General features: G+C 32.1%; 2 protein-coding genes and 1 long non-coding RNA gene across 3 annotated transcripts; 2 read left to right on the forward strand and 1 right to left on the reverse strand.

The window, feature by feature from the left end:
- Positions 1-1,666: 1,666 nt before the first annotated feature.
- LOC130939279 (uncharacterized) lies at positions 1,667-3,257 on the reverse strand. Its single transcript, XR_009070199.1, has 2 exons — positions 2,646-3,257; positions 1,667-2,048 (listed from the first exon to the last, which is right to left on the reverse strand). It is a non-coding gene; the product is annotated as an uncharacterized LOC130939279 (long non-coding RNA).
- Positions 3,013-4,566, forward strand: LOC130939269 (protein EMBRYO DEFECTIVE 514-like). The gene is made up of 2 exons (XM_057867391.1): positions 3,013-3,751; positions 4,046-4,566. Exons 1-2 carry the CDS (start codon positions 3,386-3,388, stop codon positions 4,340-4,342), a joined length of 663 nt encoding a protein of 220 aa, XP_057723374.1. The 5' UTR covers positions 3,013-3,385; the 3' UTR covers positions 4,343-4,566.
- Positions 4,567-15,902: 11,336 nt separating this feature from the next.
- On the forward strand, positions 15,903-17,601 carry LOC130935294 (protein RKD3-like). Its single transcript, XM_057864988.1, has 4 exons — positions 15,903-16,009; positions 16,096-16,223; positions 16,335-16,696; positions 17,230-17,601. Exons 1-4 carry the CDS (start codon positions 15,903-15,905, stop codon positions 17,599-17,601), a joined length of 969 nt encoding a protein of 322 aa, XP_057720971.1.
- The last annotated feature ends 713 nt before the right edge of the window (positions 17,602-18,314 follow it).

Below are 18,314 nucleotides of genomic sequence, written 5' to 3' on the forward strand. Positions count from 1 at the left end.
TGCGTAGGGAAAATGTAACCGAGCTTTATGCTAAATAATTATCTCGCTATCATCATTTACTGGCGGTGCTCGTAGTTTGATTGATTCTATACGCTAAGAAACCGTGAGCCAAACAACATTCGAGTTAAGAAAATCTAAATCGCGTAAGCTTAAAGAAAAATACTAGTTTTTGCAATGGTTCTAAATTAAGGGGTATACCATATATGCATCAAGTGCAATCACTAGCAAGTCACGTCTATTGGGGAAAAAAGAAAAATCATTGTACGCTCAAGCATGCAAACTTGGTACGTTAGTACTTGCTCCATAATCCCAAACACTAACCCAAAATATCCAGACTTATTTCCATGTGTATTATGCATCTTGAATGTAGTAGTGGTTAACTGTACTCCGAATGCATAAGTTACTTGCATGATGATGCAACCTTGATTGAACATAGGACAAAAATATAACTTCTATGCAACAGATAACGTAACACTGATCCCAACCATAACAAATGTGGAAGTATAAGGGACTCGGCGAAAGGAAACAATGGATTCCAATATTTGTGCCTCAAGATTAGCTTCATCGATCCACATTGAGCTTTGTCGATGCAATAACTCTTTCTTTTCTGCCATCTTCTCACCATGCTTTTTGACCTTCATCCTCCAATTTTCAAGTTTCTCAGCTCTTTCTTTTAAATAGATTCATAAGAATGACACGTCAGTAAGCGCATCAAAATACTGTAAGAGGTTTAACTTAAACACATGAAATCAAGGCTGTGTGCAACAATAGGTCGAAGTATCTCTCTAGCACACTTGAAAGATTCGAAAACTAGACTTCCAAAATATAAAAACTATACCTCCAAACTCCATGTCAGCTCATTATTGACTTATTTTTATTGTTTCTACATGTTGCATAATCAAACAGGAAACTAGTTCATATTTTATAACTGGATTTTTTGACAGATTAGCAATGTAAAGTATAAACCAGAATGAACCAACTGACAGATAAATACAAAACAAAGACCATAAAGGCAATAATATTAGAAATGTTGATTACGTAGCTAAGTAATGTACAATGACAATGAACAAGGAAATCAATAGTGTGGTATACAAATGCAAAAGATAAAATCTAACCCTTTACATTTGGTCCAAGCAAAATTCAAAAGAATATCACAGAAAGGAAAATCAAAGCCAAATTGAGGCCTAGTCAATTTTCAGAAAAAGAAAACAACAAGCCACTATGGCTCCAAAGAAAGAAAACAACACTTATTTCAAAAGTAGTTCAGTCATTAGATCAAACACCTCGTCTGCACAAACACAACATTGAGCACATATATCTACCTATTTATCCACTGAGACTAATTAACAAACATTTGATGTGCATATTATCTCAAACCAACAAACAAGCAAACCATCGAACACTTGGTGGGCACAGCAAAATTCACAGGGAAGAAGAAAAAGAAAAACGCACGAGTGTTTCTCTGAATTATTGTGTGACATTTGAAATTTCAGAATGAGTCCCCCTCCCCTTCAAAAACACAATTAAAAAAACAATTTATAGAGTATTAACTTGGTGAACAATTTCAATACCCTAAAAAGGGTGAATAATATGGCTTTGCTTAAAATGGAACAATGGTGGCTTTGAATTTAAGTTACTCAATTCGCTAAAGTGGTTTACATTCATCCAAAACAACACACATTCGAATTAACTCATCACCAAGATTTATTTGAAAGTTACACCTATAGTCCCTGCATGAAGTTACATTAAGCTACGTCTTCACATCACAGTAGAAGCTTCACCAAGCTCAAGTTTCTTATTCCTAGAGTAATTATTTCAGTTCAAAACTAACACACATTTGAAGGCTAAACCCATCAATTGCAGCTCTCAAAATTCTGGATTTACCTTGGTAATGTTTGTTTTCCTAACTTAATCGATGATGATAATGACTCTTGCAGAAATAATATTTCAAGATACATATTTGAGATCAGCACTTATTCACTCTAATGTGATCTGAAGACTTCACCAGCATATTGCACGCTTTCAAGTTCCTCTTCAATGCGAAGAAGCTGAAAAGAACAATGATTTGAAGGGAAAAGTTTTTTAGATCATTCCATTAAACAATAACTAATGATCACACAGTATACTATATAACAATTGAATTCAAAGAAGCAATCAATTTTTTTTTCAAGGATAACGATGGTTTTCTATTTTCTAGCAAAATTCAAGTTTCAAAACCAAGAACTAAAACAGAATTATTGCACATTAGTTGTTTATTCAGAGTCGGCATAATGATGTTCAATTTCTTTAGTTAAACTAATCTTTTCTATGGCGGCTCAAGATAAAAATAGTCAGCCTCAGAGTCAAAGAAGAGTATATAGTGAAATTTGAATAAAACGAGTTATGACAGTTTAGTCCTAAGGATTTCTGAGTAAAATACTAATGCTATAGCCTATGGTCTATGCTAAAATCTTGAAGCAAAGAGGAGGAAATTAGCACAAAATACCAATTACTTGATTATACTTTGCCAATCGCTCACTTCGGCAAGGAGCACCAGTCTTAATCTAGATGACAAAAGCTCGGATCATCAACACAAGCCATAACATGGTACAGTTTACAATAGCAAAACATTAAGTACCCTAACAAATATATTAAGGAAATAGAACCTGTCCACTGGCCAAGCCGACAGAGAGATCAGCAATGAATTTATCTTCAGTCTCATCACTCCGATGCCTAACCATGACAACCCAGCCTACTGCCTTTGAGTCAAGTGCAGCCTGAATAGATTCCGTCATTGTGCCAATATGGTTAACCCGAGTGTGGTGATGGCGGCGGCAGCACCATGTTGTGGCGTCGAGGATCAGAGAACAAGCACGGTGCAGGGGAGAACGAGCAACCGCGTGGATGGAGAAGATCAGCGAACGACCACGTCGCAGGGAGGAGATCAGAGAGCGAGCTACCACGGAGGGTGAGGAACAAGGAATGAGCGATGTTGATGGAGAGGAGAGAGTGGCGCAAAAGCCCTAGCAGAGCTATGAACTCTTCTCTTTAAAACTCTGATTAAAAGGAAATAGGAGGAATGTATAAAACATAAAATTTAGAGAGCCAAATGTTTAATTATCAATTCTTTCAAAAATAAAAAGAGGGGTTTATTTTGTAAATATTTGAGTGGTGGTTAATGATACTCCTACCTAACATTCGGAGTAAGAAATCCGTAGCCTTTAAGAGGACAAAATGAATTGCAGTCAATTATCAGAAAATTTTGAGTATTAATCGGATAAAAGCCTCTTTCGCTTTCAGAGCAGAGAGAAAAGAGAAAAAGTCTTGACCTTTTTCCTTTCAATTTGTCTAAAATAAACAAAACTGCAAGAAATCTAGCTAGGGTTTAGGTTAAACCTCAACAACCATGGCGGAAACCACCGCATCGGAAGAACAGCTCGCGGAACAAAACACATCCTCCTCCTCCTCCTCCTCCGCCAAAGAAATTGACGTGGACAGCTCCAAACCTGAGGCTGGTCGCGAGGCCGGTGACGACAAAGCTACTGATTCCAAGAAGCGGAAGGTAGATGACGGAAAGGGGAAAGCCAAAGTTGATGAACAAAGTGAAGACAAGAAGAAGAAGAAGAAGAACGAGGAGGCGGAGGAAGCGAGCAAGGAGATACTATCGGGTCCAGTGAAATTGGGTTACAAGACCTTCGATTCTTCGGTGGAAATTTTCGATTACTTCTACAACTTTCTTCATTCCTGGCCCCTTAATCTCAATGTCAACAAGGTTCAATTCCCAATTCGTCTTTTCTTAGCCCCAATCTAACAGAAGAAAATGGATTATTAGTGTCTATGCTTATTTATGTTCTTGCATGTTTATTACTAGCTTGATTAATTTCCTGTTCTTGCATTTTATTTTTCTTGGAAAGATCTGGGATCATGAATAATGATTCACTGATGTTTAAGAGTTCTGGATTGAATGAACTGCTTGCTAATTCATAATTGCCATAACAGTTAAACTCTTGAATCTTGAATTTACTGTGTTTGTGTCTTTGTTTCATGAATGGTTCTTGTGTGGCAGTATGAACATCAAATGTTGCTGGAATTGCTCCAGAAGGGACACAAGAATGCTGCCCGGAAGATTGGAGTGGGAATCCGCTCTTTCCAAATCCACAAGCATCCCAAGTGGATGGGCAGGTGCTTCGTCCCCATCAGGGAGGATGGATCTGTGGATTATTTTCGCTTCCGCAAATGTGTGCATCATATTCTTCCATTGCCGGATGAGATGCTTCCACTACCTGGAGTGGACAAGCACTTAAGCAGCAAAAAGAAGTACTCGAAACAGGGAGGGCGCGGCCGTGGCGGATCTGGAAAGTGACTGCCACAGATCTTCAGTGTGTTGTTTGTGCATACTTGATACTTCCTCTAGCTGTGAAACACTAAAATTGCACTACCCAGATCTTTGATACATGATGTTGTGTTTTTGTCATACTCGTATTCCTTTGTAAAGTGACGCCTTACTTCATCCAAGTTCATACCCCCAATGCTAGAGCTTTTGAATGGCTGGGAAATTGGAATAGTATCATTTTTATTTGAATGAAATTCTAGTTGGCTTGGCCATATGTTTTTTAGATTTGACAAATGGAGCAGGGTAAATTGCTTACATGAATGTTATTTTGAGTGAATACCAAACACAATATAATTCGAAGGGAAAACATAGTACGGATGCTATAACTTGTTTGAGGTTACTAAACAAGATTTTAGTTGGAATTCAAAACTAAGAAGCTATGAGCTACTGGTAAGTGGTCAAATACTCGAGTCACCCACACAACATTCAGGCTCAGCTGGTATTTGAACCTGGGTGCAGCTTGCAAGAGGCACGTAAGTATGCCATCTGTGCTAGGCCTCGGCTGCGAATGGAGTTCAAATCCTCGACGAATTAGTCGTGGAAACAAAAAAAATATAATGGCTCCCCGAATTTGGGCCCTGTTGACCTACCTTGGAGCACATTAATATTTGGGCTGGCTATAAATTGCCCACATAGATGAGTTCAAAATGTAGCCCAAAATAAAAAATGAATGGTTAAACTCCTCCTATGATACGTGTCCAAAAAAAATCTCCATGACTTATTTCATGACAAAAGTATTAAAAAACTCAACCTATTTCATTTACGAGAGTTACAAGTTACAAGCAAAAAAACTAGGAACGCAATACCCAATTACCCATAGATGTGGCCATGAATCAACAGACTCTGTTTATCCCTGCATTCTTGCAAAAGCAGTAATAGTGATAGTATAAAATAATAAAAGTGGTTATTGGCATTTAATAGCTCACTTCTCTTAATAATAAAAGGATGTAATGAAAACAATCAATTACTTTATTATGATTGGGAGTAACTCCCACCATGAAAGCTAACCATCAAAGTTCACTTCATAACAGAAACAGAAAAATGATTGGCCTTTTTTATGAGTCCGTTACATCTCATCATCTCCATGGATATTATACTAATGAGTTCATTTCTTTCGCCTTCAATTAAAATACCAAACAAATAAATAAATTTCAATAAAGCAAAAACAGAAAGAAACTACTATTTGGCCTCAAACAGTAATGATTAATTAGAGCATAGGAAGTTGGGAGAGAGGCTAATGATTGTAATTTGTTTCAGATATATTCTTTTGCTTGAAAGAAATAGTAAACGTGTAGTAGCAACCATGCATACATTCTCAGGAAGTAGAGTGAAATAATTGGTCAGGTTTCACAACATTATTTAGCTGCTAGTCTGCCTAGTCATTCTTGTTCTCATTTCCAATCAAATTTCATCAAGCCCTTATTTATTTATTTTTCTTTTTCTTTTTTTAATTTTGTCTATTATATTAGAAATAGCTACATTAATCTCTAGTGATAGTAGTCACTGTTTCACTAATCAAATTATGATATACATGATTAATTTATGTATTTTTACGAAAATAATATTTTTTTAAAACTCCTATGGCCTATTTGAAATAATAATTTCACAAAAAAGAAAATTAGAATAATTCATGAGAAATAACTCTTTTGAATTTGCATTTTTATTTTTGCACCCTACATGGACGCGCCTCATTGATTGGATTCAAGAATGAATAAAAAAAAATCCAGTAAAAAAAAGATAGCTTATTGAGACACTCTTCGTTTATTTGTTAATAGAATAACTGAGTAGCAATGGCTAATAAGTTATTCTGAAACTTAATTAAACATATTCCATAGATATATCACTGAATGGCTCTGCTACTAAAGTAGAGCAATAACCTGATAAAAATCATAATACATGGATGGATATAATGAATTAATGATGATTACTATAATTTTTTTTTTCAAATACACAGGAGTAGTTGTTACATGGTACACATTTCATTTAAAGTGAGATTTTACAAATAGTTATTTCATGCATTATATCATTTATAAAGTAAAGTTTTATTTTTTTGTTACAAATGTTTAGGATAAATATTAAAATAGTCACTTATGTATTTTTGTCTTGTTTTTCTATACATAGGGTTCTAAAAAGAGTAAAGTATCGTTTTTGTCTCTAACGTTTGGGGTAAGTCCCAAAGTTGTCCCTAACGTTTCAATCGTCCTATTTAAGTCCCTAACGTTTCAAAATTGACTCAATGTTGTCCTGCCGTTAGGGATCCGTTAATAGAATTAACGGCGGGACAAAATTGAGACAATTTTAAAACGTTGGGGACAAAAACGATACATAGAAATAAATTTTAATTTTATCCTTCAATAATATTAATTTTTACTGTACATAATATTCAATCGTTTTTTAAATTACAGTTAATCACATTACTTTTATTTTAAATAAATTAATTTTGTTATAATTTTATTCTTAAAGTAATGTAATTTTTTTATAAATAAATAAATTTTACACTTTCATTCTAAATAATGTAATTTTACTTTCATTATTTAATCACATTACTTATAATTTTTTTAATAATTTTACACTTTCATTCTAAATAAATTAATTTTTTTATAATTTTACATTTAAAGTAATGTAATTTTTTTTATAAATAAATAACTTTTACACTTTCATTCTAAATAATATAATTTTACTTTCATTACTTAATCACATTACTTATATATATATTTTTTAATTTTACACTTTCATTCTAAATAAATAAATTTTTTATAATTTTATGCTTAAGTATTGTAATTCTTTTATAAATAAATAAATTTTATACTTTCATTCTAAATAATGTAATTTTACTTTCATTACTTAATCACATTACTTATAATTTTTTTTATAATTTTACACTTTCATTCAAAATAAATTAATTTTTTTTATACTTTTACTCTTTCATTCTAAATAATGTAATTTTACTTTCATTACTCAATCACATTACTTATATTTTTTTTTATAATTTTACACTTTCATTCTATTCATATTACATTATTTATTTAGAATAAAAGTGTAAAATTTATTTATTTATAAAAAAATTACATTACTTTAAGTATAAAATAAAAAAAATTATTTAGAATAAAAGTGATGTGATTAAGTGTAAATGTGATTAAAAATAATTGAATACTATGTATAGTAAAAAATTATTATTATTGAAGAATAAAATTAAAATTTATTTCTATGTATCATTTTTGTCCCCAACGTTTTCGTCCTATTTAAGTCCTTAACGTTTCAAAATCGTTTCAATTTTGTCCCACCGTCAATTTTATTAACGGATCCCTAACGGTAGGACAACATTGAGTCAATTTTAAAACGTTGGGGACTTAAATAGGACGATTGAAACGTTAGGGACAACTTTGAAACTTACCCCAAACGTTGGGGACAAAAACGATACTTTACTCATTTTAAAAATGATTCAATTTTAATCTAATTTTAAATATCATAAAAAGTACAATGGTGTACATCTTGTCAAACTCAAATTATCGAGTTAAGTTTAAAATATGTAGGACACAACTAAAATGATAAAAATGTTAGAAAAATATTATTTATTCCAAACATTTGGAACAAAAGTTATATTTTATCCTAATTTGTGTTACAAGAAGTTTAAATTTTCAGTAATCTTGTTTAATTAAATAATTTTTTATTATGTTCTAAATATATTTATTGTTTATTATAATTCTCTTAAACTATCTGTTTTTTATTTTAAGATAATTATTGTGAACTGGATAGAGAACAATATAAAAGTATATTTGAACTAAATTATTAATTAGTGTGTTCTAATTACGCATAGGTTGCAGAGTTACATTATGGGCTACAAATTAGAGGAGATTGGTAGACATAATCATCTTATCTAAAACATGGAAAACAGGCCAAAGGGTCATAATCCAATGCTTACTAAAGATCAAAATATTTCAAATGCAGCATGCACACGAGGAAGAGGATTCCCGAGATAACTGTTTAATGCAATTCTACAACAGCACGTCACACGAGATGATATAATTAAGCTTAAGGGCTTTTTGGGTCAGATATTTTTTTTTATAAAGAAAAATTAAGTAACTTTTTAAAAAAAATTTAAAAATTGTTGTAAAATAAATAAAAGATATATTAAATATAAAATAAAGATGTATAAATAGAAGATTCTATTATTAATATAATTAGCTCAATAATATTTATATATATATATATATATATAATAATATTATATGTTGTATTGTGTATATATATACAAAGATAGAAAGAAGTATTAAAAATAAAGAGAGAGATAATTGCATTTGTTTATTGATACTATCTCAATATAATAAAGATGATTAATATTGCTATTAATATTATATGTAAAGAGTAATAGAAAAGAGAATTTAAAATACTTATAAAATAAAAGAAGAGAAAGAATTGTAGTAGAAATATAAAGAGAATAGTATTTGATTGCAACATAAAGAGAGAACTGATTTATTATTATTTGCTTGTGTTGTTGTACATCCATTGTTTCATACCTCACTATTTATAGAGGTAAAGCAATGAATATTTCAAACTTTATTTAATGTTAATTTGGCTTGGGAGCATCACTTCTTCATGGGGAAAAACAGCCGCCCATGAATGGTCATCCACATTCCACATTTTTGAACTTATCACAATACTCCTCCTTGGATGACCATTTAGGATTATTGCCTCATTAAAACCTTACTAAAGGAAAACCTGTGGGAAAAACCTTAGTGAAGGAAAAAGAGTACAATATCCTTTGTAATGGGGACTGTCTCATTAAAAACCTTGTCTAGAAAAACCCAATGGGAAAAAAATCTGACCAAGGAAAAAAGAGTACAGTCTCTCCCTCTTGCCGACATTATTTAATGTCTCAAAATCGACGCATCCCAATCTCATGTACCAATCTTTCAAAGGAGAATTTTGGGAGTGACTTTGTAAATAAATCTGCCAGATTGTCACTTGAGCGGATCTGTTGGACATCAATTGTCCCTTGATTTTGAAGATCATGAGTGAAGAAGAATTTGGGGGGAATATGCTTTGTTCTATCACCTTTGATGTATCCGCCTTTAAGTTGAGCAATGCATGCTGTATTATCTTCAAACAGGACAGTCGGAGCTATCTTATGATCAATCAATCCACATGACGACAAAATATATTGAATCAGGTTCCTTAGCCAAAAACACTCGCGACTAGCTTCATGAATCGCTAGTATTTCAGCATGATTAGAAGAGGTTGCTGCTATCGTCTGCTTTGTGGACCTCCATGATATAGCTGTACCACCATATGTAAACAGGTATCCTGTTTGAGATCTCCCTTTATGTGGATCAGACAAGTATCCGGCATTTGCATAGCCAACTAGTTGTGACTTGGATCCGTAGGGATAAAATAATCCCATATCAACCGTTCCATGAAGATATCGAAAGATTTGCTTGATTCCACTCCAATGTCTTTTGGTTGGAGAGGAACTATATCTTGCTAGTAAATTCACAGCAAATGATATATCGGGTCGCGTATTATTAGCAAGATACATTAGCGCTCTAATGGCACTAAGATATGGTACTTCAGGACCAATGATATCTTCATTTTCTTCTTTAGGACGGAATTGATCCTTTTCTACATCCAAAGATCTTACTATCATTGGGGTACTTAATGGATGTGACTTATCCATATAAAATCTTTTCAATATCTTTTCTGTGTATGTTGTTTGATGAATAAAGATCCCGTCTTTTATATGCTCGATCTGCAAGCCGAGACAAAATTTAGTCTTTCCAAGATCTTTCATCTCAAACTCTTCTTTTAGAGTTTTTATAATTGTTGGAATCTCTTCAGGAGTCCCAATGATATTTAAATCATCAACGTACACAGCAATTATAATGAACCCAGATGTAGTTTTCTTTATGAAAACACATGGGCAGATGTCATCATTTTTGAAACCGTTTTTGGCCAGATACTCAGTAAGACGATTATACCACATTCGTCCAGATTGCTTTAGACCATATAAAGATCTTTGCAATTTGACTGAGTATAACCCTTGTGAATATTCATTGGATGGTTTAGATATCTTTAATCCTTCAGGGACTTTCATATAGATATCCCGATCTAATGAGCCGTATAAATAGGCTGTTACCACATCCATTAAATGCATATGCAGTTTATGATATGCAGATAAACTGACCAAATAACGCAAAGTTATCGCATCCACTACAGGGGAATACGTTTCTTCATAATCTATACCGGGCCTTTGTGAAAAACCTTGTGCCACAAGTCGGGTTTTATAGTGCACAACTTCATTTTTCTCATTTCGTTTTCTCACAAATACCCACTTATATCCAACAGGTTTTACATCTTCAGGTGTACGGACTATAGGTCTGAAGACTTAACGTTTTGCAAGTGAGTCTAATTCAGCCTTCATGGCTTCTTTCCATTTTGGCCAATCATTCCTTTGTCGACATTCTTCGACTGATCTTAGCTCAAGATCCTTACTTTCATGCATGATATTTAATGCCACATTATATGCAAATATTTCATTGACAATTATCTTATTTCGGTCCCATTTCTCTCCTGTAAAGACATAATTTATCGAGATCTCATCATTTTCACTATTTTCAGGTACCTGAACGTCTTCTGGCGTTATATCAGAATTTTGGACAACTGCAGGTGTCTTTACTATGTCTTTTTCAACAGGAATATTATTTACCTCTTTTCTCTTTCGAGGATTTTTGTCTTTGGAACCGACAGGCCTGCCACGCTTCTGGCGTGAATTTGCTTCAGTGGCTACTCGTCCTACTGGGACATCAATTCGAATTGGGGCATTTTCCGCTGGTATATAAGATTTGGTAATCCTCTTTGTATCGAAAAATGCATCAGGCAAATCATTTGCTATTCTTTGCAAATGTATAATCTTTTGAACTTCCAGTTCACATTGCCCTGATCGAGGATCTAAATGCATCAATGATGATGCATTCCAATTAAGCTCCTTTTCAGGAAGCTTATTCTCTCCCCCTAATGTTGGAAATTTTGATTCATCAAAATGGCAATCCGCAAACCGGGCTTTAAATACATCTCCCGTTTGTATCTCAAGATACCTCACTATAGAAGGAGAATCATATCCAACATATATCCCCAATTTTCTTTGGGGTCCCATTTTGGTGCGATTAGGTGGTGCAATGGGAACATATGTTGCACACCCAAATATTCTTAAATGGAAAACATTTGGCTACTGGCCAAAAGCTAATTGCATAGGAGAGAATTGGTGGTAACTTGTTGGCCTCAAACGAATAAGTGTTGCGACATGTAAAATAGCATGCCCCCAAACCGAGGTTGGGATATTTGTTCTCATAAGCAAGGGTCTAGCAATTAATTGGAGGCGCTTAATAAGTGATTCTACTAACCCATTTTGTGTATGAACATAAGCTACTGGATGTTCAACACTTATTCCATTAGCCATACTATAAGCATCAAAAGCTTGGGAAGTAAATTCACCAGCATTATCAAGACGAATTGCTTTGATTGGATTTTCTGGAAATTGTGCTTTTAATCGAATAATTTGAGCCAGTAATCTCGCAAACGCCAGGTTGCGAGAAGATAATAAGCACACATGTGACCATCTCGAAGATGCGTCTATCAGGACCATAAAATATCTAAAAGATCCACATGGTGGATGAATAGGTCCACATATATCACCTTGAATCCTTTCTAGAAATTCAGGGGACTCAAATCCAATCTTTACTGGTGATGGCTTTAAAATTAACTTTCCCTGAGAACATGCAGCACAACAAAATTCACTAGTTTTAAGAATCTTCTAGTTCTTTAGTGAATATCCATGAGAGTTTTCAATAATTCTTCTCATCATGGTTGTTCCCGGATGACCCAATCGGTCGTGCCAAGTTATGAATTCATTTGGGCTAGTAAACTTCTAGTTTACAATGGCATGTGATTCAATTGTACTAATCTTGGTATAATACAACCCAGATGAAAGTGAGGGTAATTTTTCTAATATAACTTTCTTATTTGAATCATGAGTTGTGATATATAAATACTCATGATTTTCCTCATTCATTGTCTCAACATGATATCCATTTCGGCGAATATCTTTGAAACTCAACAAGTTCCTCAGAGACTTGGTAGATAATAGTGCATTATTTATTATAAATTTTGTTCCTCCAGGAAACAAAATTATAGCTCTTCCAGAGCCTTCTATCACATTGCTTGAACCAATAATAGTATTAACATATTCCTCTTTCGGCACAAGATGGGTAAAATATATATCACTTTTGAGAATAGTGTGCGAACTTGCACTATCCGCAAGGCATACATCTTCATTACATATCCTTGCCATTCTCTTCAAAAACAAATAAGAATAAAATGAGTAACATGTACAATTAAATTGAATACTTGATTGGAATTATTTTCTTAAGAAACACTGTACACAACAATAATATCATATACTAAAATTTTATTTTAAAACATAACACATTTAATGATTTCAAAATTTATAAACATTAATATTTCATTATTTATGTACATCACATTTGAAACTTAAATACATAGAAAATAAAACTTAACAATAAGTTCTTTACATTATTTATTTACATAGATACTTCACAATCCCACATATTAAACTATTCCATCATTGATCAAATGACCAATATTTCCTTTAGGATCCTCAAAGAAATCAGATACATCATAATGAGTGGTGGAGTTCTCAGCATCATTTGAAATGAAATTTGTTTCCTTTCCTTTGTCGTCCTTTTTCAAAGATGCTTGGTAAAGATCGACTAGGTGCCTTGGGGTACGACAGGTACGTGACCAATGGCCATTTCCACCACAACGGAAACACTTATCCTCTGTTGATTTATTCTGCCCGATATTCCTTTCTTTATCCCACTTCTGGTGAGATCCTCTCTTTTGAATATAATTTCTTTTCCTTCCATAATTTTTCTTGTTATTAAAAACTTGCCATTTACCTCTTCTGGAGTAATGATTTGCCGCATTTACTTCAGGAAATGGGGCGGCGCCAGCTGGGCGCGCTTCATGATTTTTCAAGAGTAACTCATTGTTCCATTCAGCAACAAGAAGGCAAGAAATTAGCTCAGAATATTTTTAAACCCTTTTTCTCGATACTGCTGCTACAGGAGCACATTCGAGGCATGGAAGGTTGAGAAAGTTTTCTCCAACATATCATGATCAGTTATTTTTTCCCCACACAATTTTATTCGTGAGGTGATTCGAAACATTGCAGAATTATATTCATTTATAGATTTAAAATCTTGTAAACGCAAATGCGTCCATTCATACCGGGCTTGAGGAAGTATCACCGTTTTCTGATGATTGTACCTTTTTTCAAGGTCTTTCCAAAGATCTGCAGGATCTTTTAATGTGAGATATTCATTTCTCAACCCTTCGTCAAGATGAAGACGAAGGAAAATCATGGCTTTGGCTTTATCCTTCTGGGATGCATTATTTTCAGCCTTAATGGTGTCTCCAAGATCCATTGAATCAAGATGGATTTCAGCATCTAATATCCATGATAAATAATTGTTTCCAGATATATCAAGAGCATTGAATTCAAGATGAGAGAGTTTCGACATAATGAAAAATTGTTACCTGAGTCTTCCTAAAAATTTGATCAGAATCTCGTGCTGATAACGTGTTGTAAAATAAATAAAAGATATATTAAATATAAAATAATGATGTATAAATAGAAGACTCTATTATTAATATAATTAGCTCAATAATATTTATATATATATAATAATAATATTATATGTTGTATTGTGTATATATATACAAAAATAGAAAGAAGTATTAAAAATAAAGAGAGAGAGAGTTGCATTTGTTTATTGATACTATCTCAATATAATAAAGATGATTAATATTGCTATTAATATTATATGTAAAAAGTAATAGAAAAGAAAATTTAAAATACTTATAAAATAAAAGAAGAGAAATAATTGTAGTAGAAATATAAAGAGAATAGTATTTGATTGCAACATAAAGAGAGAATTGATTTATTATTATTTGCTTGTGTTGCTGTACGTCCATTGTTTCATACCTCACTATTTATAGAGGTAAAGCAATGAATATTTCAAACTTTATTTAATGTTAATTTAGCTTGTGAGCATCACTTCTTCATGGGAAAAAACAGCCGCCCATGAATGGTCATCCACATTTCACATTTTTGAACTTATCACAATAAAAATTTTTTTGAAATAAAAAAGAAGAGTGGAGCAAAAGTCTAGTAACAAAAGACAACTTAAAGTAAACACCAATATCTTTATGATCAATGTCTTTACTAGAGATTCTATCAGTCTAAAATGGATTCTTTCCAATTTTTTTAACACTTGAGAAAATGTAGTGTGATCTCTCACCGTTAATTTTATAAGTGGGGGCAAAATTAAATATAAAAGAGAGAACAATGAAAGATAAAAGATCACAATTGACACCATCCAGTTTTTTTTCATTAGAGAAGATCCACTCCCTCATCAATCCTATTAGGGGTAGTTACCAATGTTTTTAGGATTTAGATCCTCTAAAGTTTGAATTTTACTTTAAAGAGTAAATTGTAATTTCTCACCATTTATTTTATAAGTGGGGCAAAAAATAAATATAAGAGAGAAATCATTCAAGAATAAAAAAATATACTTTACTCCCTAAAATAAAAATTTAAACTTTAGAAGATCAAAATTTATATTTTTATGATAAATATTTTTATGATCAATGTCTTTACTAGAGATTCTATCAAACTATCGGTCCTATTAGAAGTAGTTGCTTTTTCAAAAGAAAAAGATAGTTGTTTGTTTTAAGAAAAACAGAAAAATAATAATAAAAAAACTAACTTTTATTATAAGAATGAGCGTGGGAAAGAAAATTGTAAATACAAATAGTTTTTATTAAAGAAAAAAAAGAAAGAAAATAATAAAAATTAACTTTCATGATAAGGATGAATATGAAAAAAAAAATTAAATTTTTATTCTAAATATTTTACTTCATCTTATAATTATTATTTTTTCTCTTTTAGAATTTTGTTATTTTCGCTTTCCAATTACTACAACAATCAATTATGACCATTATAATTACGACTTTTATCATTATTAAAAAAATATAAAAAAACGTATTTTAAAAGCATTTTCTAAATTTGACTCAAAACTAAAATAAAAAAAAAATATTTATAATATTAGTGACAAATTAAGATTCAAGGCTATGTTATAGACACAACAACAAAAATTGTTACAATAATAATAATAATAATAAAACTAGATTGAATGGAAATCTAATGGCTAAGATTGAAAGAGGTGATTAAAATTATATATTGATGATGCAATTAATGGAATACTTGTAACTCTCACAACTCATAAGCATAGCATTAAAAGTCATTTAACTGATAGAAGGCTGCGCACTTTCTCCAAGTACCCTTCATTTTCACCCATTCATCATCATCATTACTCTCTTTTCATCATTATCCCTATATATTGCCAACTTCTCTTCGTATCCCTCACTTACTCACTTACTCATCATCATCTTCATGGCTTCTTGCAACTACTTCTTCAACCCTCAACAAATAGATGAATATTCTTTCCCATCTCCTATTCAGTTTTCCTTATATGATTATGATTATTACTATTATTCCAGGTAATCTAATTAGATTAAATTGTTACAACACTCTATATATACTTTGCCACTGTGCTGCATTTATTTATGTTCAATCTATATTTCAGTGGGAACAGTAACGAATATCCACCACTGGAATGTTGGGCACACGAGTTTTCAATACAAGACATGGAGTGTTACCCTTCACTTCCTGTTTATGAAACTCTCTCCATCGAACCAATTTCAACTATTAAAGGTATATATATCATGATGATGACTGATGAGTTTCTTAAAGTTTTTATTTTCTTATTAGATTCTTATATTACTGCAGCTACATATATTATACGTTGTCCTTAAATACATGCAGACTATGACTTTTATGATATTAAGGAAGGGTTTTCTGTCTGGAACGAAGTGGATGACGGCTTTGATTGTTCAGAAAAAGTTTCATCATCATCATCACTTTCCAACAACAACAACAATGAAGAAAATAAGAGCATCAGGAGGGTCATTAATAAACGAGTTTGTAGAGAAGAGAGAAGTAGCAACAGTACGAAAATGTTATCAAGGAAGATGATATCGGATTATGTCTACATGCCGATAACTCAAGCAGCGAAGGAACTTGATGTGGGCTTAACTCTTTTGAAGAAGAGATGCAGAGAGTTAGGGATTCGAAGGTGGCCTCATCGGAAACTTATGAGTCTTCAAACCCTCATCAATAATGTTCAGGTCCCTATATTACTTCACATCATTCTATTCTATTCTTATATATAATATGCTAAGGAAAAGTCCAGGGCAGCAATTTTATTGTATTTTGTCCAGTATGTAACTAACAGAGAAAGGTGAGCTATTTGATGAAATTTCACACCAATCTTACACCATCAAATCATCATTGATGACTAGTTGATGGCTACCAATCACAAATGTTGCTTACCCCTAACATTGCTCATATGCTAATTCTAAATGCTATTATGAACACATTCTTTTTTTTTTTATTGTTTCATTTTATGGATACATATATACTAATGTATTGATGTTGATACTATTGTTTTAGTTTTTAGTTTTTGTGGTAATAAATTAAAGATAAATTTGGGATTAATGTATTGTATAAAGTAATGTAAAGTTTACATTATTATTATTATTATTATTATTATTATTAATATTTGATTATTTTAGTAATTAAGGATACTGATTAGTGCAATGTGTTTTTTATATATATATATATATATATTTGTTTTTTGGGTGTGATGGGGGTATTGAAGGAGCTAGGGAAGGAAGAGGGGAGAGAGAGTGAAGAGAAGCTAAGGAATGCAATTGAGATATTAGAGAAGGAAAAGAAGCTTCTGGAAGAAATGCCTGATTTGCAACTTGAAGACAATACCAAAAGACTTAGACAAGCATGTTTCAAGGCCAACTACAAGAAGAGGAAGCTAATAATGGGTAGTAGTTCTTCAAATTCATCCATGGAATCTTCTTCATCATATAACATTATTGGACATAATGCAACAAGAATAACTAGTAGTAAGGGAGACACGATGGATAGTGTTGGATTTATTAGCTTTGAGGATGAAGAAGATCAAGAACGTGACATCAAATCTGTGTTGTCTTTGCCTCCTTTGTCCCATAACATTTAAATGGTCTAGCTATATATATGTTTAATCGCACAAATGATCAATTGGAGAGTGGCGTAGTTTTTTCTCCCTTTTGTCAATTAATCGTGTTGCTCTCACTTTGAGCTTGAAGTGAAACACTCTTTTTCAAATATTTGTTCTTTGTAAGTTAGAATGAATTAAGTACTTTCATGAAAGTATCTTTTGCCAAATAGAGTGAAAGGAACTGATTTTAAGAAAATTTAATCATACTATGGTTAAATTATTAAAAGCTTCTGTCCTCGGTGGTAAGATGATTTCATTGTTTGTTTCCATATTCTTGCCCATGCATCTTGCCTCTGAAATATATACTTTTTCTTTTCTTTTCACAAAATAGAAACTTTGGTAAGTATTTGTTTAGGTATCTATCTATACTTATATGTCAACAACATCTTAACTATATTTCTTTTCTACATTAGAAAAAACCCATAAAAATACGGATGTATATGTATCAAATAAATTTAATAAGGGCAAGTACTATTTTATCTTTAATATTTGAATTAAATTCTAATTCAATTTTTAATATTTAAAATATTATATATTAATTCTATTTTAGTTCTCTCATCAATTTTTTTTAAATTTATTCTTTTTTTTCAAAGTTACCCTTTTTCATTATAATTTTCTTTTAAGACACCGATAAAAATTGAATTATAATAATCATAGTGGTAGTTATAGTTATGTGAGAAAAAAAAGATAAT

This window comes from Arachis stenosperma, chromosome 1 (assembly GCF_014773155.1).
Source record: "Arachis stenosperma cultivar V10309 chromosome 1, arast.V10309.gnm1.PFL2, whole genome shotgun sequence".
Classification (NCBI taxonomy): domain Eukaryota; kingdom Viridiplantae; phylum Streptophyta; class Magnoliopsida; order Fabales; family Fabaceae; genus Arachis; species Arachis stenosperma.

Bases quoted from the DNA above. Each gene is read 5' to 3' on its own strand.
- LOC130939269 (XM_057867391.1), top strand. From the start codon at position 3,386: ATGGCGGAAACCACCGCATCGGAAGAACAGCTCGCGGAACAAAACACA. The intron at 3,752-4,045 runs GTTCAATTCCCA...CTTGTGTGGCAG, and splicing joins TTAATCTCAATGTCAACAAG to TATGAACATCAAATGTTGCT.
- LOC130935294 (XM_057864988.1), top strand. From the start codon at position 15,903: ATGGCTTCTTGCAACTACTTCTTCAACCCTCAACAAATAGATGAATAT. The intron at 16,224-16,334 runs GTATATATATCA...AAATACATGCAG, and splicing joins ACCAATTTCAACTATTAAAG to ACTATGACTTTTATGATATT. The intron at 16,697-17,229 runs GTCCCTATATTA...GGGGTATTGAAG, and splicing joins CCCTCATCAATAATGTTCAG to GAGCTAGGGAAGGAAGAGGG.